Here is a 26,566-nt window from a genome sequence, read left to right as displayed (position 1 = left end):
TCATTTTACTTTGTCGTGTGTTGTTCCACCGCATTAACATAAGGTTCTTTAGTCTCTAGAAAAATACTTTTATATTTTATATCAATATTATAGGAGATCAGATAAAATTGTAGAATATAGTTTAGATATAAGTTTCACCATGTTAATTGTAGCTTATCTGTCGTAGTTGCCATTGTAATTGGGACACTAAGTCCTGTAGTGTGCAATAAATAAATAAATAAATAAATAAATAAATAAATAAATAAATAAATAAATAAATAAATAAATAAATAAATAAATAAATAAATAAGACCTATCTGTGCCGGTGCGACGTAAAGCAAATTGTAAAAAATAAAACTTAAGCCTAAACCACACAGAGAAACTCAAACTAACCAGAGACATTAATTTCATTTTAAGAAATACACAATAGAAGACTAGCACCAGTGTAACGAATGTCAGGCAGCATTTAGCTAAATCCAAATCACACAAACATGATAATTTAACTTCTACTCATCCAATTAGGTTATTTCATATCCAAACCAAACCAAACCCCATGGCACAACAGACCCGAAAGGCCATGGACTACCAAGCGACCGCTGCTCAGCTTGAAGGCCTGCAGATTACGAGGTGTCATGTGGTCAGCACGATGAATCCTCTCAGCCGTTATGTCACCGTCAGATAGCTCCGCAATTGTAATCACGTATGCTGAGTTGACCTTGAACCAGCACTCAGATCCAGGTACAAATCTCTGACCTGGCCGGGGACTGAACCCGGAGCCTCCGGGTAAAACGTAGACACGCTACCCCTACACCGCAGAGCCGGAATTTCATATTCAGAAAATGATAAAACATGTATCTGATTGTTTTAGAACGATTTCTTCAGTCACGGACTATTTAAACAATCTGTTCAGATAATTGAGTAAAATTTGCTGTAATGACTTATCCGAGAGGAATCATAAGCTATGTACCTTTCATAGAAATATTTATTTTCACAGGTTTCCTTTTTTGTTGATATTGAAGATTATTGTTATCGGTACAGGAGTTTGTAAATATTTAATTTGTGTGTTCTCCAGTCAGCTGAGAGACAGGTAATTTTTATCTCACGATATGTGCAGACCGCTTTTTGAACATGTCTTCATATATTCAATAAAGCTAAATAGTTGCTGATCCTAGGTTTCTCAAGAGACAGATTGCCACGTTATTCTCGTTCTTTGAGTGTGGTCTTCTTGCCATACGTACAATGTTCAAACACATCAGTTACAAACATGACCCTTATATTAAAGTGAGCGACATTATCATTTTCGAGGGCCCGCTAGTATATTTTTGTAGTAGTGTATTTCTCAGTCTTCTTACTCAGTCTGCTAGAGGTTTCTTTTCTTAGGTGCGCCACCTATAAGCTATCCAAAGAATTTGTGTAGATTGTTCAGTTTTATACAGAAGTATAATTTAATATTACCATAGTGTTGATATTATGTATATTTATTGCGTGTGTACACGGTAGTCCAGTAGGCTGTCATTAATTTTATAAGGCGAATGTTTTCATGTGTGCGAAATGTAAGTTAAAGCATGAATTCCATACGATCTCCGCGTCAAGCTGAGGAGCGCCCGCAACATGGCGGTACGCGCATGGACATGTCTTCCCCAGTCACACGCTTCTGCGCAGCCAACGGTGTGAGGCCTTGGCAGGCAAGATGCTATGTAAGAAAATGACTCCACTACAATTCACAACTGGAAGAAATGCAAGTAAGGGTCAGTCGCACGCTCTTAAGGAACAATGTCTTGGAACACGTGAAGGTGACGAAGTTCAAGGAAAACTCATTCGAGACCTGAATAAATGGAAATATTTTTCATTGCCAAATATTCTTGTGATGTTGGAGAGCAGAATAATTAGCTTGCATAAGTTTCTGCGACCTTGCTGGTAGAATTGGTTCATATAAGAGTTGCAGTGATTTGACAGCTGCAGTTCAGTGCCCTCCGTCATGGGACACGTTTGGAAGGCAGAGTATGGCATTGCTATTTTAATACTATGCTGTGCGTTCGTCTTTAAGGTTTGGTGGTCACGACGTCGACTCCGTCAACTGGGCAACAAGATCCCCGGACCGCCGACATTACCTCTTCTGGGAAATGCAATTCAGTGTAGTGGTAGTCCCCGTCAGCTGTTCGCACTCTTTCATCAGCAGTGGAGTCAAAATGAGGGCCGTTGTTTCAAACTTTGGATTGGGCCATTGTTATACGCAGTCGTAACATCTCCTGAGGACGCAGAGCAGATATTAGTGAAAACACGAGTGTTAAACAGAGATAAATATGCGATGAGGCCACTCAGTAGATTTATTGGAAATGGTTTAGTCACATGCACGTCTCAAACATGGAAGAACCAGAGAAGGATTATTGCTCCATCAATGCAGTACAAGATTCTAGATACATATATACCAGTACTCAACAACAGATCCCGAATTTTGGTCGATGAGTTAAAGAAATTTTCTGATGGAAACAAGTTTAACCTCATGCCCCCATTGATAACATTTTCTGGTTATACAATAAGCGAAACTGCAATAGGCGCTCCTCTCAATACAGATCTCGAATTTGAAGCAATCGCAGACTTAGCGAAACGGGCGATTCAGATGCTCACTGAACGTGTAATGAGACCTTGGTTGATGTATGACGCCGTCTACTATTTAACTGCTATGGGAAAGGAACAGAGAAAACTGGAAGAAATGTTACACAAAACAATTGACAGAATGTTAAGCAGAAAGCTGGAAGAATATCGGGAAATGAAATCGTCTGGGAGTATAACGGATGAGTGGATGAACAAAGGGAATTCTATTATAGATAATTATATCCGTGATTCCGAAACTGAAGGTGCTGAATTAGATGAACAACTGTTAAGAGACGAGGTGTGCACCGCTTTGATCGCAGGGACGGACACAACAGCCACCACCATGTGCTTCACTCTGCTGTTACTAGCGTTGCATCCAACAATACAAACTGCTGTCTTTGAAGAACTGGAGGAGGTCTTCGCTGACGACTGGGAGAGGGATGTGACCTCCGAGGACGTTAAGGAGATGAAGTACCTGTCTCGAGTCATCAAGGTAAGTGATTGTGGTTATTTGTGCTTTCCGACCATAGAACAGTTTGGTGCTGCTTTTAATTTCACCGTATCTTCAGCTAACATCTTAATATCTAAGCAGTGGCAGCTTGTGAAGTTTGGTAATACGTTTGAAGTAAGATAATTTTTTAAAATTGCAATAACAATGTAGCATACTTCGCATCCTATAAAATAAATATGAAATAAGCCAATAAGTCTAAAATAACCGTCCAATAATAATAACGTTATTGATTGACGTGCCACTAACTACTTTTACAATTTCGGAGACGCCGAGGTGCCTAAATTTAGTACCGCAGGATTTCCTTTACGTGCCATCAAATCTACCGACACGAGGCTGCAGTATTTGAGCAGCCACAAATACCAGCGGACATTGTCAGAATCGAGCCTCCCACGTTGGGGTCAGAAGGCCAGCGCCTCAGCCGTCTGAGCCACACATCCCGGCAAATACACATTTCTCCTAACCCACAAAATGTGCAAGAAAATGGTGTTTTTGCCTTTCTTAAGCTTTAGTTTCAAGATCTGGCTCTGAGGAGAACATTATTTCTCACCACAATAAACCGCACGCTTTAGGCTATTATTAATGTAAACGTACAAGAAACATACTACCAAATACGATGATTTTTTCACGAAACTGATATCTGCACTACAGGAATGTACCCTTTAACTATTTCCGGCCTGTCCACCTCCAGCTTGTTCTAAACGTTACCAAAACAGAGACGAACCTCACATTTGTGCCGCTCTATCCTGGATGAAATTAAAAAGGAATAATAATTGACTGAGAGAAAAGGGCAATGTGGTGACGGAATTGGGAAATATATGAGCCGCAACTTTCTGTGGCGCCCCGGAAACTTTTTAAACACGTTACCTCTTGTCACTTGTACCTCACCAAGGGTTGATTTGGAAACTTTTGCTGGATCACTGGGCAACATGAATGCACAGATATAAGTGTTTCGAATGGTTAGGATAGCTGTATCTCCTCTATGCCCTAGGCCAATCAATCAATCAATCAATCAATCAATCAATCAATCAATCAATCAATCAATCAATCAATCAATCAATCAATCAATCAATCAATCAATCAATCAATCAATCAATCAATCAATCAATCAATCAATCAATCAATCAATCAATCAATCAATCAATCAATCAATCAATCAATCAATCAATCAATCAACAGTTTTCTGCAGTTGGGGCAGCCGCTCAGGTGGCTGATTCCCTATCAGTTGTTTTCCTAGACTTTTAGCTAATGTACCCGCGCTTCGCTACGGTATTCTAGATTGTATTCGAATATCGAAGTAAATACTGTACCTGCAGTAAATAAGATTGTTTTAAAAATGCATGTCTCTTAGCGTTATCCGAGAAATAGCATGGGCAGGTCCCCATACGCTGTTTCCAATATAAAGTGTTTGTTACGGACTTGTGATATAACGGCAGGCTTACTTGCCTACTGCCATTCACAATCGAGTTGGTAAGTTTACATTATAATTGCAGGCCCCATTGTCTACTGCACGGTCACAATCGATTTGGAGGAGTTTTCGTTACAATGGTGGCCCCTTTCCTACTTCCAGACAGATAACAGTTGAGGAGTTTTTATTATAATGGCAGGCAACTACCCTACTATCAGTCGAAATTGAGTTGTGCAGTTAATAATATAATGTCAGGCCCCTTTTCCTACTGCCAGCCAGCTTACTGCTCGCCACACCATGTTGGTGAGTTTCCATCAAAATAGCAGGCCACTATGCCTAATGCAAGTCACATTTTAGATGAGGACATTTATTTATAATTGCGAGCACCATTGCCTACTGCCAAACACAATCGGGTAGAGGTGTTTTAAACAAAACTGCATGCTCTCTTGCCTTCTGAAAGTCAAATCGGGAAGTGAACTATTCATTACAATGGTAGGCCTTCCTTATTAATGCCAGTTACACAGGAGTTGGAGAAGGACCCCATTCCTACTGCCGATCAAAGTCGGTGTAGGGAGTACTGATTACAATAGCAGACAAACCCTTTGTCGATCGCTACAAACAGACATCAGTGAATATATATAGATCGACATACGAAAGTATATGCGTGTTTACAATATTGCAGAGTCTGACTCGTTGGCTGAATGGTCAGCGTCCTGGCCTTCGGTTCAGAGGGTCCCGGGTTCGATTCCCGGCCGGGTCGGGGATTTTAACCTTCATTGGTTAATTCCAGTGGCTCGGGGGCTGGGTGTTTGTGCTGTCCCCAACTCACACACCACACACACAACACTATCCTCCACCACAATAACACGCAGTTTCCTACACATGCATGTCAGATGCCGCCCACCCTCATCAGAGGGTCTGCCTTACAAGGGCTGCACTCGGCTAGAAATAGCCACACGAAATTATTATAATATTGCAGACCTTCATTTACAGATTAACTGCTGCTAAACGTACGTCATATCGACAAAGGATTGTACCATAAGACGCCGGATTTAGTGGCCTAAATGGCTGGTCCTATGATATCTCATCTATTCATGGGTCAGATTTAGAAACGTTGAACAGGGTAAATTTTTTGTAAGATTATCTCACATTGCATTACTTTTCGGATAATTATGTGACAGCTACATACAGAGCATTTAGCTCACATATGGCTACTGGATGGGCCAATTTTCGTGAAGAGTTTGATGATTGTATATTTCCCATAAGTTATTGAAAGTATAAATTATGCATGTGAAAAGTCGAACTTTACTTAAAATCCATTAATAGAGAAAAATAAAACGTAAAAAGGATACAGATACGACAAAAAGTCATAAGACCAAGGTTGTAGATCATTCCAAATTGACCGGGCGAGTTGGCCGTGCGCGTAGAGGCGCGCGGCTGTGAGCTTGCATCCGGGAGATGTTCGAATCCCACTATCGGCATCCCTGAAGATGGTTTTCCGTGGTTTCCCATTTTCACACCAGGCAAATGCTGGGGCTGTACCTTAATAAAGGCCACGGTCGCTTCCTTCCAACTCCTAGGCCTTTCCTATCCTATCGTCGCCATAAGACCTATCTGAGTCGGTACGACGTAAAGCCCCTAACATTCCAAATTGAACGGAGATTGTGCAATCCGTTATGAGTTAGGACTTCCCGAAGGTCTGCACCATCATTAAAATTGCCTCCATATTTCGATATTCTTCGGGGATAAAATGTGAAAAATTTAAGGATCTTGGAAGTTTTCCGTCCGTTACAGGCTAAAACGTATAATTTTGTCAAATTTCCATTTTCTATTTCGTCTGGCGGATTATGCCGAAATCTGGATTTTGGGCGAAGAGGGTAGAAATTAGGACTTTCAGGAAACTAAACCCCCCAAAAAAATATATGCAGATGGTCATTATTACCCCTTAAACGGGTAGCTGTGAGAAAATTTCGCCAAAATAGTCAATGTAGAGGCACACAGTCGTTCCGATTTCATTTATATAAAAGATAAGGAATCTGCTCCACGTACAACACCTTTTGTGGTATGACCGCTGGACTAAACCTGCAAAACTGACCATTCATGATACCTCCCTTATTAATCCTCCTGACGAAAAAGTGCATATGAAAAAAAAAGTTTTAGGGATGGAATTTCATCACGTTTGATCCATTTCCACTCAGGTTGGTCTTGTACTGTATATATTGTGGAAGAGTAAAATCACCATTTCCGTTCCCTATAAACCACCAGTCCATTCTGGGATCATGAAATGTTATTGACCTTTAAAACCTACCTTTGGACAGGTGGATGCTAAATATAAAGTTTTTTCCGAATATCTACAGTAGTTTTTCAAGTTGTTAGAAATGCGCTTTACACGCACCCGCTCTTGAATTAAGTCCGATGGGACTTTTACCGAAAAACGGTCCGTTAATGATTAGTCCCACCGAGCTCGATAGCTGCAGTCGCTTAAGTGCGGCCAGTATCCATTAATCGGGAGATAGTGGGTTCGAGCCCCACTGTCGGCAACCCTGAAGATGGTTTTCCGTGGTTTCCCATTTTCACACCAGGCAAATGCCGGGGCTGTATCTTAATTAAGGCCACGGCCGCTTCCTTCCTATTCCTAGGCCTTTCCTATCCCAACGTCGCCGTAAGACATATCTGTGTCGGTGCAACGTAAAGCAAATAGCAAAAAAAAAAAGAAAAAAAGATATCTCCCTTATTAATCCTCGTATCGAAATGATGCACATGAGAAAAAAATGGTTTAGAAATTAATTTCCATTAGGGCAGGTAGATTTCCATTTTGGTTGTGTATATTTTGTGGGAGTGCAAAATCACTGTTTCAGTCAATTCAGGGATTTAGAAAAGATATTTGCCCTAAAACCTATCCGAGGACAGGTGGATTCTAAATATGAATTTTGGTGGAAATATATCCAGTAAATTCTAGCATACGCGTACATACGGAGTAATTAAGGAAGAAAATAATACAGTTGTCCACCTCTGTGTTGTTGTGTTTCGTGTGATTATCTGCCACCGCTGGAGGCCCGGGAACGATTCCCGGCTCTGCCACGAAATTTGAAAAGTGGTACGAGGGCTGGAACGGGGTCAACTCAGCCTCGGGAGGTCAAATGAGTAGAGATGGGTTCGATTCTCACTTCAGCCATCCTCGAAGTGGTTTTCCGTGATTTCCCACTTCTCCTCCAGGCGAATGCCGGGATGGTACCTAACTTAAGGCCACGGCCGCTTCCTTCCATCTTCCTTGCCTATCCCTTCCATTCGCCCCATCCCTCCACAAGGCCCCTGTTCAGCATAGCAGGTGAGGCCGCCTGGGCGAGGTACTGGTCATTCTCCCCAGTTGTATCACAGGACCAAGAGTCTGAAGCTCCAGGACACTGCCCTTGAGGCGGTAGAGGTGGGATCCCTCGCTGAGTCCGAGGGAGAAGCCGACCCTGGAGGGTAATCAGATGATGATGATGATGATGATGATGATGATGAATACAGTTAAGAAAGTTGAAATTAATAGAAAATGGATTATAACTGAGGACAGCTGGATAACGACAAATATGTAAATGTCAAGTGAATGTATTGGAAAATCAAATGCCCCTCAATAAATTAAGCTGGTGTGAGTTATGGGTATAATAAAGCGGTAACAGAGGAGAAATTTAGGCGCAGTGATTCTTAGGTAAACAGATAAGAAGATGACTATTGGTGTTATGACCTCCAACGATATTCCGCCAATATCCCGCAGATAGGCCGATTGACGCCTCTCTTGCCTTCTACCCAAGGAACAACCACGAATTTAAAAGCATGATGAGGAAAATGGCAATACGTTACTTCCCTGCTGGCTAGCAATCAGAGACGTTGCCATGGTAACCTGTAGGTTCGTTGTCGGTCTGTCGGTCACTTAATGCAGAGCATGATACCCACAGAAAATAGTAAATTTCTCCGTCATGTGAAGAGTAAGGTAAATTATGAACATAGCGAAAGTTGTTTATAATGAAGCAACGTTTCACGTACGGTCCACAGAGTTTATAGAAAATCAATAGTATAAGAGAAAATGGAGGAAAACCGTTCTGATTTTCCTACAAACCCCCCGTTTATTCAAAGATTTTAAAATGAAATGCATATCGACACCTTCCCCGGGATGAGTATACTCCAAATATGAAGTTTGGTTGAGATCTATCCACCCGTTTCGTCGTGATGGTGGGACAGACAGACAAACAGACAGACAAACAAACATACACGAAAAGTAAAAACCACCGACTCCGTCTTGAGTTGAACTAAAACGGATAAATATCTGAAAAAATTGGCAAAACAAAAGAAATTACAGAAAGCGGACCCCCTACAACTTTATTTATATAGATTTCAAATAATTTGGAACTTTCTCCCTCCGTAAATTACTCCAAACACTAATAAATTTTCCTATAAAAGAATAGGGCTATTTTCCTCAACTTGTTCTCTTGAATTGCAACTTTATCTTCATACAGTATTTTCATCTTTCCTACTTTCGAAAATACCACTCAAACGTATTAGTCTGCTAATGTCATTCCACGCCATCTCTCCACTAACAGCTCGGAACATACCGCTTAGTCGAGCAGCTCTTCTCCTCACTGCTGTCTTCCCAGTTGTAACTTTGCAACATTTTCGTAACTCTAATTTTTTGTTGGAAGTCATGCAGAATAAATCGAGCTGCTTTCCTTTGGATTTGTTCCACTTCTGGAATCAAGTAATCCTGGTGAGGGTCGATAAACCGAAATCATATTCTAATTGTGGACTTCACAGTAAATTATATGCCCTCTCTTTTACATCATTACTACAAATGCTAAACACCCTCATAACCAGATGATGAGGTCTGGAAACTTTATTTATAACCTCGTTAATGTGATGAGATATATTGACACTTTTATACTTACACTGATCCCCGTGAGGTACCTTCACGCCATCAACACAGTAATTAAAACTTATGGAGAGTCTTAGAACCTGACTTTTCGTCCCGGTTACCATCATATCACTGACGACTGTCCCTGTAAAGTCTAAATTATAATTAGACAACGAATTTTGGGGAAAAACCTATATTGTTTATGAAGGGATAACTTAAAATGAAGTTGTAATTGCAAGTTTCATATATTTGAAAGTTTAAAAAAGATGGACCTACAGTGCCTTTACGTGCCTAAATTAACATTAGAACCTACGTTTGCCTATAATCTTATAGTCCCTATATTTTGTTCCTTAATCGAAAAAAGCGTTTTTAATTTATTTCGAGAAAGTAAAATATTCTTGAAACACTTTTACAAACAATACCTTAAAAGCGGGAAGCTGTAAACTACACTCCCCGAGAGTCCTCAAGAACCTTCCGCACACCCCACGAGGTGGGAGACAGCGTCCACTGACTTGCTGAAAAAAAAAAGGAAAAAAAACCTCATTCTTTCATTCTCTGAGAACGTTTCGCTTGTGCATTTGTTCAGTGTGTGCATTATGCTGAAAGTATCAGTTTCCATGTCGTCTTTAATTAAACAGTGGTTACAGGAGCTTTCCCATGCCACATCGGATTGTAAATTAATATTCTGTGACGTTTGTTGCAAAGAGATGAATGAAGTTTGTTTTATGTTTCCTCTAAAGAATTATTATCAATTTAGTGAAGTAATATTTGTATTTTATTGACAAATACTTATTAAAATAATTAAAATTATATATGCCTCAAATATACTTCTAGAACCAGTTTAGTTCAATTTTGAAAGCCTATTGTAGGCACCTAAATTCCCTTTTAGTTCCTAAAAATCCCAGTTCTAGGGCTAGAAATAAATATCAAGTGCAACATAAATAATTAATTTCCATTATTAATATTGTAGGTTTTCAACTTCCCTAGAATGTGTCTTGTTTAATGTATCGTACGCCAGTTCGAACGACACAAATCGTAAGCATTTTCCTAAAGATTGTAATATCAGAATAAAATAATCTTACCTAACCCTCATTTGTTTTACCACACTGGCGTGAAGAAGTTGAACCTTTGTGTCCATGTTCCAAATACAGTACATGTTACTGACAACCGCTTTTTGAATTTTAGGAATGTTCGTTTCAAGCAAAAAATTCAAACTGCTCTAACAATCATATCATAAAAAATCTCTATTCTTTGAGATCTTCAGTTTCAAATTCCCTTAACACAGTTGTACTTACTCATTTACTGTCTCTTCTTAATGAGCAGGGTCTTGTCCATATTCGTTTTCTATTACTGTTTAATTTCGTCCTCCATTTCGTCTATTATGGCTGAATTCAGTATACAGTTACTAAATTACATGACTGAAAAATGGAAATATTTTTACAATATTTGTTTGTTTGTTTGTTTGTTTGTTTGTTTGTTTGTTTGTTTGTTTGTTTGTTTGTTTGTTTGTTTGTTTGTTTACAATTTGCTTTACGTCGCACTGACAGAGATACGACGACGATGGCATAAGAAAGTGCTACGGAGCAAAGCAAAGAGCAAAGTCATCTCCGTACAGGCCATGAAGGCCCTTGGACGGGTGGAAGGTAAAGGCTTCCACTATCCCTAACCTTAGCACTTGTTGCGGTAGGAATTAACCTGGTCCTCATTTTTTGGGTAGGCTGAGTGAACCTCAGGGCCATGTGCACCTTCTGAAGTGGCCATCTCATTTCTTAAATTTTACGACTTCCTGACGGGCATTCGAACCCACGTCTTTTCGGGTGAACCAAGCACGCCTTTACCGCCTCAGCCCCTAAGAAACGGCCGTGACCTTGGTTAAGGTACACCTGGAACGTTTGCCTGGTGTAAAAATGGGATACAACAGTAAACCATCTCCAGGGTGCCAACAGTAGGTTTCGGACCCACGACATCCTGAATATGCGCTCACAGCTGCGCGAACTAAAACCCGCAGTCTCTCGCGCGGTATCATGCACATCAATGACATTACAAGAAAGGAAAATAAATTCATCAGGTTAATCTCTAAACACTGAGTATTCATGAACGTGGGGAGCCACTTGTACCCGTCAATGTGATCAGTACTGTAAGAAATATGTTGAGAAATCAACATTACTTCCTGATTATAATCAACCTATTGGTTTTTTCTTTCTTAATCTGTTTACTCTCCAGGGTTGGTTTGTCCCACTTCTACCGCCGCAAGGGTAGTGTCCTGGAGCGTGAGACTTTGGGTCAGGGATACAACTGGCGAGAATGACCAATACCTCGCCCAGGTGGCCTAACCTGCTATGCTGAACAGGGGCCTTAGGGGGGGGGGGGATTGGAAGGGATAGACAAGGAAGAGGGAAGGAAGTAGCCGTGGCCTTACGTCAGGTACCAACTCGGCATTTGTCTGGAGGAGAAGTGGGAAACCACGGAAAGCCACTTCCAGGATGGCTGAAGTGGGAATCTAATCCACCTCTACTCAGCTGACCTGCCGAAGCTGAGCGGACCCCGTTCCAGCCCTCGTAGCAATTGTCAATTATCGTAGCAGAGCCGGGAATTGAGCCGGGGCCTCCGGGAGTGGGGCGGGGGGTTGCAGCTGATCACACTAACCCCTACACCATAGAGACGGATGGCCCAGTACTCGGTAGGTGTAATTCCGGCTTTACACAAATGGTGGTTGTAATTATTGTTTTATTGAGGTAAAACAAAACACCAACACAAGGGTGAAAAGTCCCATAAACAAACACTTGGATATGATTCGTTTAGGAGATATATTGAAAACGCTGTAGTCCCAGAATTCTCACAGGGTGTTCTCTAAGTCAGGGCATAATAAATCCCGGATACATTGACACCCTGGCGTTAAAAATAAATTACTGGGTTACAGCTATTTACTACAAATTTCCCTCAATATGGCATACATTGGGCGTATAGACAGCGGCGGCTGCTCTTTAAGGGCACAAGGGCACATGCCCCCTCCTCACCCCTACCGTCTTATAAGATACGAGCCTCCTTGCTTTTCATGTAGAACTTAAAATTAGAAAATCGCCGAGATTAAGGTATTTACATTCAGGCCCCGCGGAGTAGCGGGCAACGCGTCCGCCTGTCACCCCGCGGCCCCGGGTTGGATTCCCGGCCGGATCAGGGGTTTTTAATTCTAAATGATTAATATCCCTCGCCTGGGGACTGGGTGTTTGTGTCGTTTTTAACGTTCATTTCCTCACATTCAACACTCTACACTTCCGCTATTTACAAAATACACGCAGGTTCCCCACATACGGTGCAAGTAGGGGCAAAAGACCTTTCTAGGTTGACGCCCCGGACAAATAGCGTTTTTAAATAAAAATAAATAAATAAAAACATATTTACATCATCGTAGCATAAATGCAGCCAATTACTATAGTTCCATTCTGCAAGTCCCAGTGCTAAATGTAGCAGCCAGGCATAACCTCTCTGCGACTGAAGGAGCAATGTATAAGGAAAACTTACGGCTACATTGCCGCTGGGAATGTGGACGAGGGAGAACATTGCAAATATTACAGGAGCCTCGGTCACAAGCTCGATGTGTTCAGATATCACCATCTACAATATACATCAGACCTTCTCGACATTAGCTAAAATAGCGCCGCGTTCGGTTTGTTCAAATATACGACGCTGATCTACAAGGATTGAGACTGATTTTTACTTGTAGTTTTCGTGATAATTTCCTATCTGTAATATAAATATTTGAAAAGAGCGGGTTTTTATGTATAATGCACGTAGTCGGCAGCACTCTCATATCGGTAGGTTGGTTGTAGACGCTACGTGCATTTCGCATACCAGACAATGCAATGGAATGATTTACCAGCATGCAGTTCCCCGTCACACTACTGTTACAACACGTCAGTATTGGCTGCACTGAGGAAGCACATTGCAAAGAAACGACCAGAGCTTTCTCGGACTGGGTGGCGACTTCATCATGGTAAACATGTCAAATGGTCAAATGGTACTAGTTTCGGCATCTCTGTGCCATCATCAGCCTTAAATACAAATTAAACAATATATATACACACTGACTGACAGAGCAAATGCAACACCAAGAAGGAGTGGTCAGAACTTTATGCCAATTGCAGGGTAGACTGACGTCACTGAGGTATGCTCATGATGTGAAATGCACCGCTGTGCTGCGCACGTAGCGAACGATAAATGGGACACGGCGTTGGCGAATGGCCCACTTCGTACCGTGATTTCTCAGCCGACAGTCATTGTAGAACGTGTTGTCGTGTGCCACAGGACACGTGTATAGCTAAGAATGCCAGACCGCCGTCAACGGAGGCATTCCCAGCAGACAGACGACTTTACGAGGGGTATGGTGATCGGGCTGAGAAGGGCAGGTTGGTCGCTTCGTCAAATCGCAGCCGATACCCATAGGGATGTGTCCAGGGTGCAGCGCCTGTGGCGAAGATGGTTGGCGCAGGGACATGTGGCACGTGCGAGGGGTCCAGGCGCAGCCCGAGTGACGTCAGCACGCGAGGATCGGCGCATCCGCCGCCAAGCGGTGGCAGCCCCGCACGCCACGTCAACCGCCATCTTCAGCATGTGCAAGACACCCTGGCTGTTCCAATACCGACCAGAACAATTTCCCGTCGATTGGTTGAAGGAGGCCTGCACTCCCGGCGTCCGCTCAGAAGACTACCATTGACTCCACAGCATAGACGTGCACGCCTGGCATGGTGCCGGGCTAGAGCGACTTGGATGAGGGAATGGCGGAACGTCGTGTTCTCCGATGAGTCACGCTTCTGTTCTGTCAGTGATAGTCACCGCAGACGAGTGTGGCGTCAGCGTGGAGAAAGGTCAAATCCGGCAGTAACTGTGGAGCGCCCTACCGCTAGACAACGCGGCATCATGGTTTGGGGCGCTATTGCGTATGATTCCACGTCACCTCTAGTACGTATTCAAGGCACGTTAAATGCCCACCGCTACGTGCAGCATGTGCTGCGGCCGGTGGCACTCCCGTACCTTCAGGGGCTGCCCAATGCTCTGTTTCAGCAGGATAATGCCCGCCCACGCACTGCGCGCATCTCCCAACAGGCTCTACAAGGTGTACAGATGCTTCCGTGGCCAGCGTACTCTCCGGATCTCTCACCAATCGAACACGTGTGGGATCTCATTGGACGCCGTTTGCAAACTCTGCCCCAGCCTCGTACGGACGACCAACTGTGGCAAATGGTTGACAGAGAATGGAGAACCATCCCTCAGGACACCATCCGCACTCTTATTGACTCTGTACCTCAACGTGTTTCTGCGTGCATCGCCGCTCGCGGTGGTCCTACATCCTAGTGAGTCGATGCCGTGCGCATTGTGTAACCTGCATATCGGTTTGAAATAAACATCAATTATTCGTCCGTGCCGTCTCTGTTTTTTTCCCAACTTTCATCCCTTTCGAACCACTCCTTCTTGGTGTTGCATTTGCTCTGTCAGTCAGTGTATTTAAAACATCTAAAACACATTTTAGCACATTATAAAATACAATTACTGTAGTGATACATGAAATAAGTTAAAATTATGTTGGAATTGATTGCTGTGATATAAAATTCTTAAAATTCCGACTGTTCGTTACATATTTCAGTCTGTGTACATCTGATATAAGTGAACTTGTGCTGTTGTATGCTGTCTATGTGAATAACATTTGTTCCCTTGAAATTAGGGAAGTTTACTTTGATCACGTAAGATCGTGATATAAATAAAAATGAATTCCCACTTCAATTTAAACCTGAAAGACCAAATAGCCAAGTTAGACGTTGGAAGCAATGTATGGAAGTTATTAGAATCATTAGGATCATTGAATGATGATTGACTCACCTTGAGCAGCATGTTAAACGTGTTGTTACACAGACGGAGCCGCATGAAGTGTGTGGGCAGCGGTACAGGAGGCGAGGGGAAGGAAAGAGGCGGAGCACCTGCGGGGAATGGAACTAAGGCGGGGTGGAAGGTGGGGTAGTGGGGTAATTGACGGGAGTGTGTATTCCGGATTACTTGGAAAATCGAACTTTTTTAATAATGGTATTTTTAAGCCAATCGATTAAAAGATCGAAAAGGATATTGGGTTTCTCGTAAATTTCATTTAAATTACAATTGGGGTTGAAGTATTGATCGCAGTTGATGTAACAACCTTCAATAATATTCATTATATGTCCCTTGCTTACTGTCTGAAGAACTTCCATATCCTGCTCAATGCCGGTAAATTTGTGATTAGTGTCGTGCATATGTATACCCATGGCGGAGAACTTATTGTGCCTCATCGCGTTGACATGTTCTGAATATCAAATCATAAAGTTGCGTCCTGTTTGACCTATGTAAGAGCTGCTGCATTCATTATATTTTAGTCTATATATTCCAGATTTGGAGTAGATACTGGGGGTATTGACTGATGCAGAGTTGTGTAAAATTTCGGAGGTTCTATTGTTAGTTTTGAATAAAATTCTTACATTGTGTTTCCGGAAAAGGTTGGTGATTTTGTGGACGTCGTTATTGTAAGTGAAGGTGGTTGAAATAGGTTTGGTTTTAGGCCGGTACCTATATTTGTTTATTATTTATTCTATAAACGGCCTATTATACCCACTGAACTTGGCAATTGCCCTTATGGTATTAAGTTCGTTATTAAGATCTTTCTTTGCCATGGGTATGGCAAAAGCTCGATATACCATGCTATTGTATGCTGCACGTTTGTGCATTATGGGATGCATGGAATCTTTGTGGATAGTGTTAGTAGATTGTGTAGGTTTCCTGTATATTTTGTAAGACAGGCCAGATGTATTTCTAATAATGGTTATATCTAGAAAATTGATTGTTTGATTGATTTCTGATTCTAATGTGAATTTAATGTATGGGTCAATACTATTCAAGTCTAGAAGAGTGGAGTCCGCGTTCTTGATTAATTCATCCATGATTACGAATGTGTCGTCCGCATATCTAGCCCATATGAGAATATTTGGAAAGTTGTTATTATTGATTTTCGTATGTTCTAAGTTATCTAAATAGATATTAGCCAAAATTCCTGATGAAGGTGATCCCATCGCCAGTCCGTTCTGTTGATATATAATTTTGTCGAAAACTAAGAAGTTATTGTTGATGACCAGTTTTAGAAGCTGAATGAAATCTAGTATTTCTAGTTTACTAAGAGAACTATGTTTACTTAAATTATTCTCAATAATTTTTGGAAGTTTAGAAATTGGTATGCTCGGATACATATTTTCTATATCAAAGGAGTGGAGGGAGTGGTTAGGTTGTAGGTTAAATGCCTTAATTTATCAATCAGTTCGGTAGTGTTTTTAATGGATTTGTCACAGAGAAAGTGATAATTTTCGGTAAGGACACTTTGAATGAATTGGGATGCTTTGTAGAGTGGACTGGGTCTGTAGTCGATGAAGGGTCGGATAGGAATATTAGGTTTGTGAATTTTTGGAAGGGCTTTGACTGTAGGAAGTGCTGGATTCATAGTTATTAGTTTAGATTTTTCATGGTCTGTCAAAAGAAATGTTAAGTTCTTTAACGTTTGTGTTAGTTGTCTCTGAATTTCTGGGGTAGGTTCTTTCTTGATTATTTTAAATGTGTTGTTGTTGAAAAATTATTTAGTTTTGGATACATAATCTGTTTTATTCATTAAGACAGTAGCTTTACATTTATCTGCCTTTGTGATTATTCAGCTAACTCCTTCTAGGGGGAAGAGGAGGAGGAGGGCGTGGTGAGGCGGCGGAGGAGCCCTTTCGCCCTTTAGCCCATTAGCCCTTTAGCCCATTAGCCCTTTAGCCCTTTTGCCCATTTTCCCTCTAGCCTATTAGTCATTTTGCCCTACAATGAATGTGCGGTAAGGAGGAGGAAGAGTCCTTTCATCCTTTTGCCCTTCTGATAAGACGCAACCCCTGTGTTCCATACCCTATCATGTGTGTAGCACGATTACTTTTTCTGTTTAGCATTTTACATAGTAGCCCTCGCCTGCACAAGCTACATGCTTGTAACCCATGCCAACAGATTGAAATAATGTTTTCCAAACTGATATTTTATGTGATAACTTGTTCAACTGCTAGGGACTTAAATGTACGCAGTGTATTTCTTATAGCACTAAGCGTTCTGTTTAATTTTACTTTCCGCATGAGCTACATGCTTGTAACCCATGCCAACAGATTGAAACAATGTTTCCGAACCGATATTTCATGTCACATGTTTATGTGATAACTTGTTCGACTGCTTTTCGCACAAGACAAATGATAAAATGCAAATCATTTGAAATTGTACTTTTGTTGTATTCATATTATCGTTTACCGAGCGAGTTGGCTACGCAGTATGTGTACTGTCTTATGCATAAGATCGCGTTGAATTTTCGATAGAGACATGCCTTAACCGAGCGGGAAGAGGAGGAGGACGTTATAACAGTCGCTATCTTGCATAAGCTGTTCAGAATTCTAGTCTTATTATTTTGTTTCTCTGTTCGAATCCACCTTCTAAGAACAAAGGTCTCCCCTAACATGTTATGAACGCATGTTGTATCGTGTATCGTGTTCTAAACAAATCAATCAATGTTCTAATCACATGTTGAAGTTAACGACATCGAGTACACTGTTCGATTCTAGTCTTAATTACTTCTTTTGTAATCTAATCTTCTTAGAACAAAGGCATCCCCTGGCATGTTCTAAACACATGTTGTATCGAGTACAGTGTTCTATTCTAGTCTTGATTACATATTTCGTGTTCTGAACACATCAATCAATGTTCTGATCACATGTTGAAGCTAACGACATCGAGTACAGTGTTCGATTCTAGTCTTGTTATGTTTCAATCACTTCTTTTGTAATCTGATCTTCATAGAATAAAGGTATCCCCTGACATGTGCTGAACACATGTTGTATCGAGTACAGTGTTCGATTCTAGTTTTGATCACTTATTTAGTGATCTGAACACATCAGACAATTTTCTGAGCACATGTTGTATCGAGTACAGCGTTTGATTCTAGTCTTGTTATGTTTCAATCACTTCTTTTGTCATGTGCAAGTCTAAACATGCATAATGATGTTATCGCTGCACACTCTTGCCTTCGCGATGCAGGTTCGATAGAGCTATGCCTTGACAAATACTTTAATATGATAATACCGGACAGCTTGCCGTTTTCAGCGAGAAAGTCGATAGTGCTGCTACCTACATGGCTTGGTGTGACCAACTCTTCAGTAACATATTGCCATCTTGGCGCTCTGGCGTGTTGTTTATAATGTATCAGTGTTTGTCACTAAAAAATCTTACATTGCAGTTATATTCCAAGAAAAGCGTTACGCGCTGAACAAATTAATGAACAAGATAATCGTATGGGAACTGATCAGGACCGCAAGTATTAGAAAAAGTAATGACCTCGCATCTATATTGAGGTTACAGTCTATGCCCCTTTCATTAAGAAATAAATCAAGTACTCTACTGAAATATTGGTGGGACGTAAAACCAATAACATTTACAAATATGGAACTCTAGTTCACTCAAACTTGAGGGTCCACATTGTTAAATAGTAGGCTACAATAAATTTCACAGTTGAAAACTTGTGGGCCTGTAGCGTAGTGGTTATCGTGGTAGTCTTGAAATCAAAAATTGAAGGCCTCGAATCCAGCCGGCTCTTTTTACTGTAAGATAATAACAATAATAATAATAATAATAATAATTCTCTTTACGCCCCACTATGGTTTTGGGATACGCCGGCGTACCGGAATTCCATCCCACAGGAATCCTTCTACGTGGCAGTTAATCTGTCTGCACGATGCTGGCGTATTTGAGCACCTTCAAATACCAGCGGACTGAGCCAGGATCGAACCTGCCAAATTCGGATCAGAAGGCCAGCGCCTCAACCGTATGAGCCACTCAGCCCGGCGTAAGAAAATTATTTCAGTGTATTATTTGCATAGGCTTGAGCACCAGTCCAACTAATTTAATACGCATGTAGGATAATTCTTCATGCATAAATATGTGAAAGAGACTTTAGGAAATTCTGAACACTTCTTAAATGTCAGACACATCGTAGGTCACTCACGTAACCCCAATATGTATTATATATATATACAGATTAGCATTTCTGTCTTCAGAGGTGAAACAGAACATTCAAAGTCCGGCAAAGGTGAGATAGCAGCTTGTGGTGAGCTGTTCTGTAGAGTTCGGGAAGATTGGACGAGTACCGAAGAAGAAGAAGAAGAAGAAGAAGAAGAAAGAATACGATAAGGGGAAGAAGAAAAACACTGGACCAAAACTCCTGTTCCTTAATTACACCTTCTCTTTCCTGAAATCTTAATAAACCATGGATATTGTTAAAGTATCTGCCTCCTCTGGGGCTTTGGTTGAATGTTTAGCGCTTCGTGGCCCTTATCTTTCTTTTGATGATACCTTCATTCTTCGGAGTTTTGGTTCTCTTCCATTTCCGTTCTGAGAGGATGGTTGGCCAGTTATACTTCCTCTTAAAATAATAATCACCACCAGGGAATGGTCAGCACACTGGCCTTCGGTTCAGAGGGCCCTGGTACGATTCCCGGCAGAGTCGGAGATTTAGATCTCTTCTGTTAATTCGTGTAGATCGGGGCCTACGGGTTTGTATTCGTATTCATACGCATCTTCAAATATATACAACATATCACACGGAAAACAACAACAGAAACACGCAATAGTAAATACATATACGGTATCCTTCCACATAGGGTTGGTGTTAGGAAAGGCATCCGGCCGGAAAATTAGGCTAAGTCTACACAAAGTGCTGCCCGAGGTAACTGGGTAAAGTCTAGGAAGAAGAGAAGAGAGTAGTAGGTGGATATTCCTCCCAGAGGCTGGGCGGATACTCAAAGAAATTCTGATTTTAATTTTTAAGACATAGAGAAACGCACGGCTAACACAGTGCTCGTTTGGAGGTTTATGAAGGAGGCATTTCATATTTAAAAATTTAATTCTTAATTATTATGATTGTTCAGTTATTTTAACAAAAATATTTCCAATGTATGTAGATGCATTCCTCTTAACTGTAGCGTAGATAAGTGTGCAGTTCCTGGGCTTGTCACACCTGCACGCTAGATGTCACCACCGTCACTGTTCGCACTCCGCTCCATGCTGTTGAGATAGAGCTATCCGGTATTGGTGTATTAAAGTATTTGGCCTTGACATAGGAGGAGGCGGAGGAGGCCTATGTATAGCCGCTATTGTTCAAAGATGGCCGCTGACAGCTGTCAAAAAAGCACTAGAATTTTTCAAATTACCCGCCACCACACTTCAAAGGTATAAGTTTTAGTACTGTAAAGATAGCAGTACGATGCTCTGTTGATTAAAGATGAGAGCTGTCAAAAAGAACAAGGAATTTTACAAACAAGAGCACGTAAAATTTCAGATTGCCCTCCACCGCATGCATAACAGCAGCCGCCAACTTGCGCAGTAGCCTCTAAGCTAGCTTTCTTCATAAGAGCCTGTGTATAATCGCCATCTTGTGCGAGCACCCCTAGGCCGTCTCAAAAGGAGCTGTGTATAGCCGCCATCTTGTCGCTGCTGTTTTGCGCATGCATCCCTAGGGCATCTCATAAGAGCAGCAGCCATCTTGTACAAGCGCTCTTAAGCCGTCTCATAAGGAGCTGTGTTTAGCCGCCATCTTGTGTCCGCCATCTTGCGCAAGTATCCTTAGGGAGTCTCATAAGAGCCTATGTTTAGCCGCCATCTTGCAGCCAACATCTTGCGCAAGCACCCTTAAGGCGTCTCATAAGGAGTCATGTATAGCCGCCATCTGGTGCAATTATCGTCGAGAAGGGCATCCGTCCGTAAAACTGAGGTTAAGTCCTTCTATGAAGTTAGGCTTGCTGTCTTGCGTGTCAAAATTCCTTGCACAAGCACCCTTAAGGCGTCTCATAAAGAGTCATGTATAGCCGCCAACTTGTGCAATTGACGTCGGGAAGGGCATCCGGCCTTAAAACTGAGGTTAGTCCCTTCCGTGAGGTTAGGCTAGCTCTCTTACACATAAAAGTTAGGTTAAGCTCCTCCAAGATGGCGGATATGAGGTTAGGGTCACGTTCTTAGCCAGCGTGAGGAGGAGGCCTCTCCCGAGAGCCGGAGGAGGAAGTGGTGGAGGAGGCCTATGCAGAGGGCCTGTGGAGGTGGAGGCCGCAGAACTGTCCACTTATACTACTGAAGTGTTTAACTCGTAGCAACTCAAAGAAAATATTCAAAAGGTCTGCCTCGTGCTCGTGTTTCCAGACGACATCTAATATAGAGAAGTGCAGCGTGGGTGTTGATGCAATACCGAATTAAAATTTGAGGCGCGAGAACGGTCTACTGTTCTTTTACCTGGTCCGCCACGGTGCGTTATGGTCTTGCTACTGCGCAAACATCACGACTTCGGCCAGGAACGAACCGGCAATCTGTGAGTTATGGATCCAACGTGCTAACCACGAGCTCTATATCCCAATTATCATTCCATTATCTGACAAAATGAATTATTCTAACACACTTACTAACATGCACTCAAAATGAGTGTATAAAAACTGACTTCATTGTAAAAGCAAACAACAACAACAATAACAAACAGTTGTGTATTGTTGGAATAAATATGAGAAGATGTCAAACTTTAAAGCAAGAATATGTCAACAATGTTTAGCAACAATAGGCCTCGTATAAACTGAAACAAACAGCTGTAAAAAAGGCAAAGTAATTCATTGTGATGCAATAAATATTTCCACCACTGTATATGAGATTCTAAAGGTGAACGGGATCAGTTACAGAGAACGAAGAATTGTCTACAACCTGTACAAAAATCAGTCTGCAGTGATAAGAATCGAGGGCTTTGAAAAAGAAACAGCAACCCAGAAATGAGTTCATATGAAACAGAAAATCAAAGAGCAATTTGGAAATCAAAATGCTGAGATTTGCAGATTATAGTATTATTATTTTACCTGAGAATGCGGAATATCTTGAGAAATTGCTGAGTGGTATGGGCAGAGGCTTGGAGAAGGAGTACGAGACGAAAATAAATAAATCCAAAACAATATAGTTAAATAGAATTGAAAAGATAAGACAGGATAGGGTGGCATGGAGTGCTACAACAAACCAGTCTATGGACTGATAACTCAACAACACATGTATTTGATGTGTCCGGATGCTTTCTTATTCTTCGCTTTTCTTATTGTGTTATTTATTTTCTTTTGTGTCGTATAACGTGCTCCTGTTTTTTCTACTATTCTACCTGATTCTACGTCTGCTACGGCTCGACATGCTGCTACTAACCTCTGTGCGTGTGCTCTCTTCGCCCATCCAGCTGGTACTGTTCGCACTGTTGCCCTCCCTCCTTTCCTCCCCTATCACCTCGCTGCGCAATGTGTACCTTCTGCTCTCGTCTTTTCTGGACGTTTCCATCGTAATATAAATAGGCCTCCTCTGGGCTCTATCGGCGAGTTGGATGAAGAAGACGACTTGTGTGGAGGGAGGACTTTCTTTTATTTGCGCTAGCGGCTGGTCCGTGTGCAATGTTTTTAAATTGGTGTTTGAAGCTCAAGGACTGCTGGACGGGTGAGCGAACTTTAAATCTATAATCTCCTCCCATACTTAATTTTCTCTTTAAAGCTGTATTCCCCTATTTCTTCATGCCGAACTGGCTGCTAATGACTGTTCACGCTACCAAATATCACTAGTCTGAGCTGTGGACTTTGGTGTTTGTCATGGAACTACACTACGGTTTTTTCCAAATTTCGCTTTCTATTACGTGTAAATCACAGTGATATGAACCATTGGATACTAAAAGACTTGGTGAACAAACGCAAGAATAGGACTAACTGTATTGATATTAACGCCCAGCTTCTGTTCGAGTTTCAGAATTATATTAAAACTTGTAGGTTCTATCTTACCTAATCCCTGTTGCCAGTCCTAGGTACTGTTCTCTTCCTCGTCCCTCCTTTTTTTTCACGTTCCTGCCCCCGGGTTCTCTTTTCTTTTCTTTTGCGATTGTACAGTGGCCTATATGCCTGTTCAAAATTCTTTTAAAATTTTGTATTAATGGGTAATATCTGTTTAGCATTTGTAGGATACTCCTAATGAAAACTATTGTAAAATTCATCTCTTGTTTTGGTTCTAGCTGTTTTGGATAGATAATTGTGTTATTTAATGGTCGTCCCATTTATTTTAAAAATCCAAAGTATTTATTTTGAAAATATTGTTGGTCTCTTTAAGCATCTGTTGACTTTGTTTGGCATGTATTTCTTGTAATACATTATTATTACGAAAAAGCAGTTCCTTCTCTTTCCCTGATTACTGTCACACGTATTTCCTTGCCCCTTATTTATCTGTATTTACCTCGGGTCCTTCTGGAAAATGGACACTGTAAAATGCTTCCTTGTGCGCTCTGCTAAAACGCTTCACTTTGAAACTGAGATCTGAGTACTTGTTTACGTATGGATTTTGGGGAGAGCTGCAATCCTTCGTGGCATGCCATACTTTGATGGGCTGCTGTTTGTTTATGTCACCACGTTAGTCGGACTAGTGTCCAAGTTCATAACTTGGTTGTGTTCTCTAATGATCCCTGATTATTCGTGAGTGTACTACAATTTTGGCTGTATTTCGTAGTTCTCATTATTGGTTTATTGATTTGCCATCTCTGTACTGCTATATTCCAATTATTCTCAAGATACTTGGATACGTCAAGACAGACACGACACTAAAAAGTCCCACGTTACAGTTGTTTGCATCGAGGGCATTGATCCATTGCTGTCAATGGCGGTCGCGGTGAAGGCGCAGGTCGATTATTTTCTTCGTTATGTAAAATGCTGTAGTGTACCCCCCATTTTGTAATCGGAATTTCCGTTGCTTTTCGTGCTTTCTTTCTCTTTAGAGTTTTGAAGAGGTTCATTTTTTGTTTCTTCGTTTAATTTTTATACTACTAGCCTAGCTCTATGTTGGCTCCTCTACTTCGATATTAGCCTCTGGTTGTATCCCTAATTGTACCCGTAGGTTTGTACCGCCAATTGAGTTTCTGTTTCCCTCGCTTTCTACATGTATAGTGGTACGAACGTTTCTTTCAACTTATTTAGCATTTAAAGTCGAACCTGCTTTGGGATTTTATTTTATTTTCTTGGTTCGGAGGACGTTCTCTTGAGAGGGATTTGTTATGTCAACAATCGGTTCGTTAATGAGCTCCTCACCTATCAGTGTCTATGCTATTAAGATCTCTGCGGTTCCCTTACATTTTTCTATGTCGACTTCCATCAATTTTCTTTTAATGTCGTTGGTTCTCGGTGTCGATTTTGGCTTCTTAATTTCACTGCGATTTGGCTCATTATCAGTTGATAACCTTGCGACTATAACATTCCCCTCATCTGATTAACGTTGAAAAGCAGTTGAAAGTTTTCTCTGATATCTTCTAGGGAGGTTGTGGGCTACATGTGTAAGCAGATTAATGTGATTTCTGAAGTCTTAGACAAAATGTAATAAATCTTATTTGCCTGGGAAGCAGACGCATGTTTGCGTTGCACACGAGAAGTCAGGAGGGTCAAACATATAAATGAATCACGTCAGCTAATGATTTCCAATATCGTCATTAGGTTACTTCAAGGTACCGTCAGAACTCAACGTACTGTTCTAACTATCTATGATTTTACATAGGGCTTTATTTTAGACGGTACTTCAAAGTGCCGCCAGAATACCAATCATTAAGACACAGAAGAAATAATTGGGTATTTATTTCTCTCCTTTTTTGTTTCAGGAAACCATGCGTTTATTTCCCGTAGCGGCGGTATTGCCTCGAGACGTCGACGAGGAGATCGAACTCAAGACCTGCACGCTCCCCGCAGGTTGTTCATGCTTGATAATTAACTACTTCATCCACCGAGATCCTCGCTACTTTCCAGATCCTGAACGATTTGACCCAGATCGGTTCCTGTCTGAACGATCGGTTCATCGACATCCATACAGCTACATACCGTTTGGAGCGGGACCTAGAATATGTGTTGGTTTCAAGTACGCCGAGATGGTCATGCCTATTGTGTTGGCAACAGTGTTGAGGAAGTACCGGGTGCTGCCTGTTGTCCCTTACGAAGATCTTCAGAAACTAGAGTTTGGAATATTTCTGAGGCCAGAAACAGAGTTTCTGATTAAAATGTTGCCACAGGAACAGACATAACTTCAAATAACTGGCACAGCAGGATGAATTTAGTGCCTGTAATTATACTTTATGGAAAGTGGAGTGGTTTCCGGACGTTTCATCCCATCCTTTCCAAAATAGGTATAATTTTCAAGAAGTCACCTTCTTCCTGGGATCTTCACACCTGACTTTTCACACTCTTTTATTTCAACCTTTCATCATGTTCATCCCTCCGAAAGACTGGAGGTGTTTTGGACGATAAACGCGATGAGATACCAGATGGCGTGAACGGCTTTGCGGAGTACTTTGAGTGCACATAATACCGTGCACTATTTCGGCACACATGCGCGCAGAGGGGACACGTAATATTGCAGCATAACTGCACTACCGTACTCATTTATCCACACTGCACAACACGCTATACAGAGAAAGTACCACGTAGTGGTGTGCTGGCATAAAAGATCACAGTTCAATAAGGAAAAATCATTCCACATTCTGCCATGTCATGTCAAGCAAGATGACATTGATGACACGTTTGCTGAAGCTAAGGCAAAGAAATTCAGAGAGGAACACTGCAGGAAATACTCTTACTTTAACGTAACAAGAAGATTCGGTAGTTACGTGGAGATAGGTTACATCGTGGACAACTTTACAGTTGTCGGGTGTTTAATCTATTCTAGGCGGGATACAACTAATTGTGGATAACAGGAACAATTACAAAGGTCAAGGAAACAAATGTACAAATAACTCGTTATAAATAAATCATTGGGTGAAACGCAAATGGGAAGTTTGCAGGGAGAAACATTTTGTGTGAAACGTTTACGTTATAAACTGACTAGGGGGAAAAGTATTTCAGCGTGAAAAATTTGGAGTGAAATATCCATAACTGAAGCAAAAATGTGCCGATGCATTACAGGTTGAAGAGAATTGGGTGAAACGTCTAAGAAACACGGTGTAGTTTTTGATCTTATGGTATTTACATTAAAAATCATCGGGTTCTATGAACTGACGTGAGTATGACTATATCTCAGCAAATAAAACTATCTCGCT

At 41.4% G+C, this 26,566-nt stretch overlaps 1 protein-coding gene across 1 annotated transcript; it reads left to right on the top strand.

The window, feature by feature from the left end:
* The first annotated feature begins 1,946 nt into the window (after positions 1–1,946).
* Positions 1,947–26,566, top strand: LOC136883572 (cytochrome P450 4C1). Its single transcript, XM_067155964.2, has 2 exons — positions 1,947–3,067; positions 25,139–26,566. The coding sequence occupies exons 1-2, from the start codon at positions 1,958–1,960 to the stop codon at positions 25,553–25,555; spliced, it is 1,527 nt and encodes a 508-aa protein (XP_067012065.2). The 5' UTR covers positions 1,947–1,957; the 3' UTR covers positions 25,556–26,566.

The sequence above is a fragment of the Anabrus simplex genome, chromosome 11 (genome assembly GCF_040414725.1).
Source record: "Anabrus simplex isolate iqAnaSimp1 chromosome 11, ASM4041472v1, whole genome shotgun sequence".
NCBI lineage: Eukaryota > Metazoa > Arthropoda > Insecta > Orthoptera > Tettigoniidae > Anabrus > Anabrus simplex.
This window is presented reverse-complemented; position numbering and strand designations above follow the sequence as displayed.

Coding starts and splice junctions, on each gene's coding strand:
- LOC136883572 (XM_067155964.2), top strand. CDS start 1,958: ATGGGACACGTTTGGAAGGCAGAGTATGGCATTGCTATTTTAATACTA. Junction 3,068..25,138: donor ACCTGTCTCGAGTCATCAAG/GTAAGTGATTGT, acceptor TTTTTGTTTCAG/GAAACCATGCGTTTATTTCC.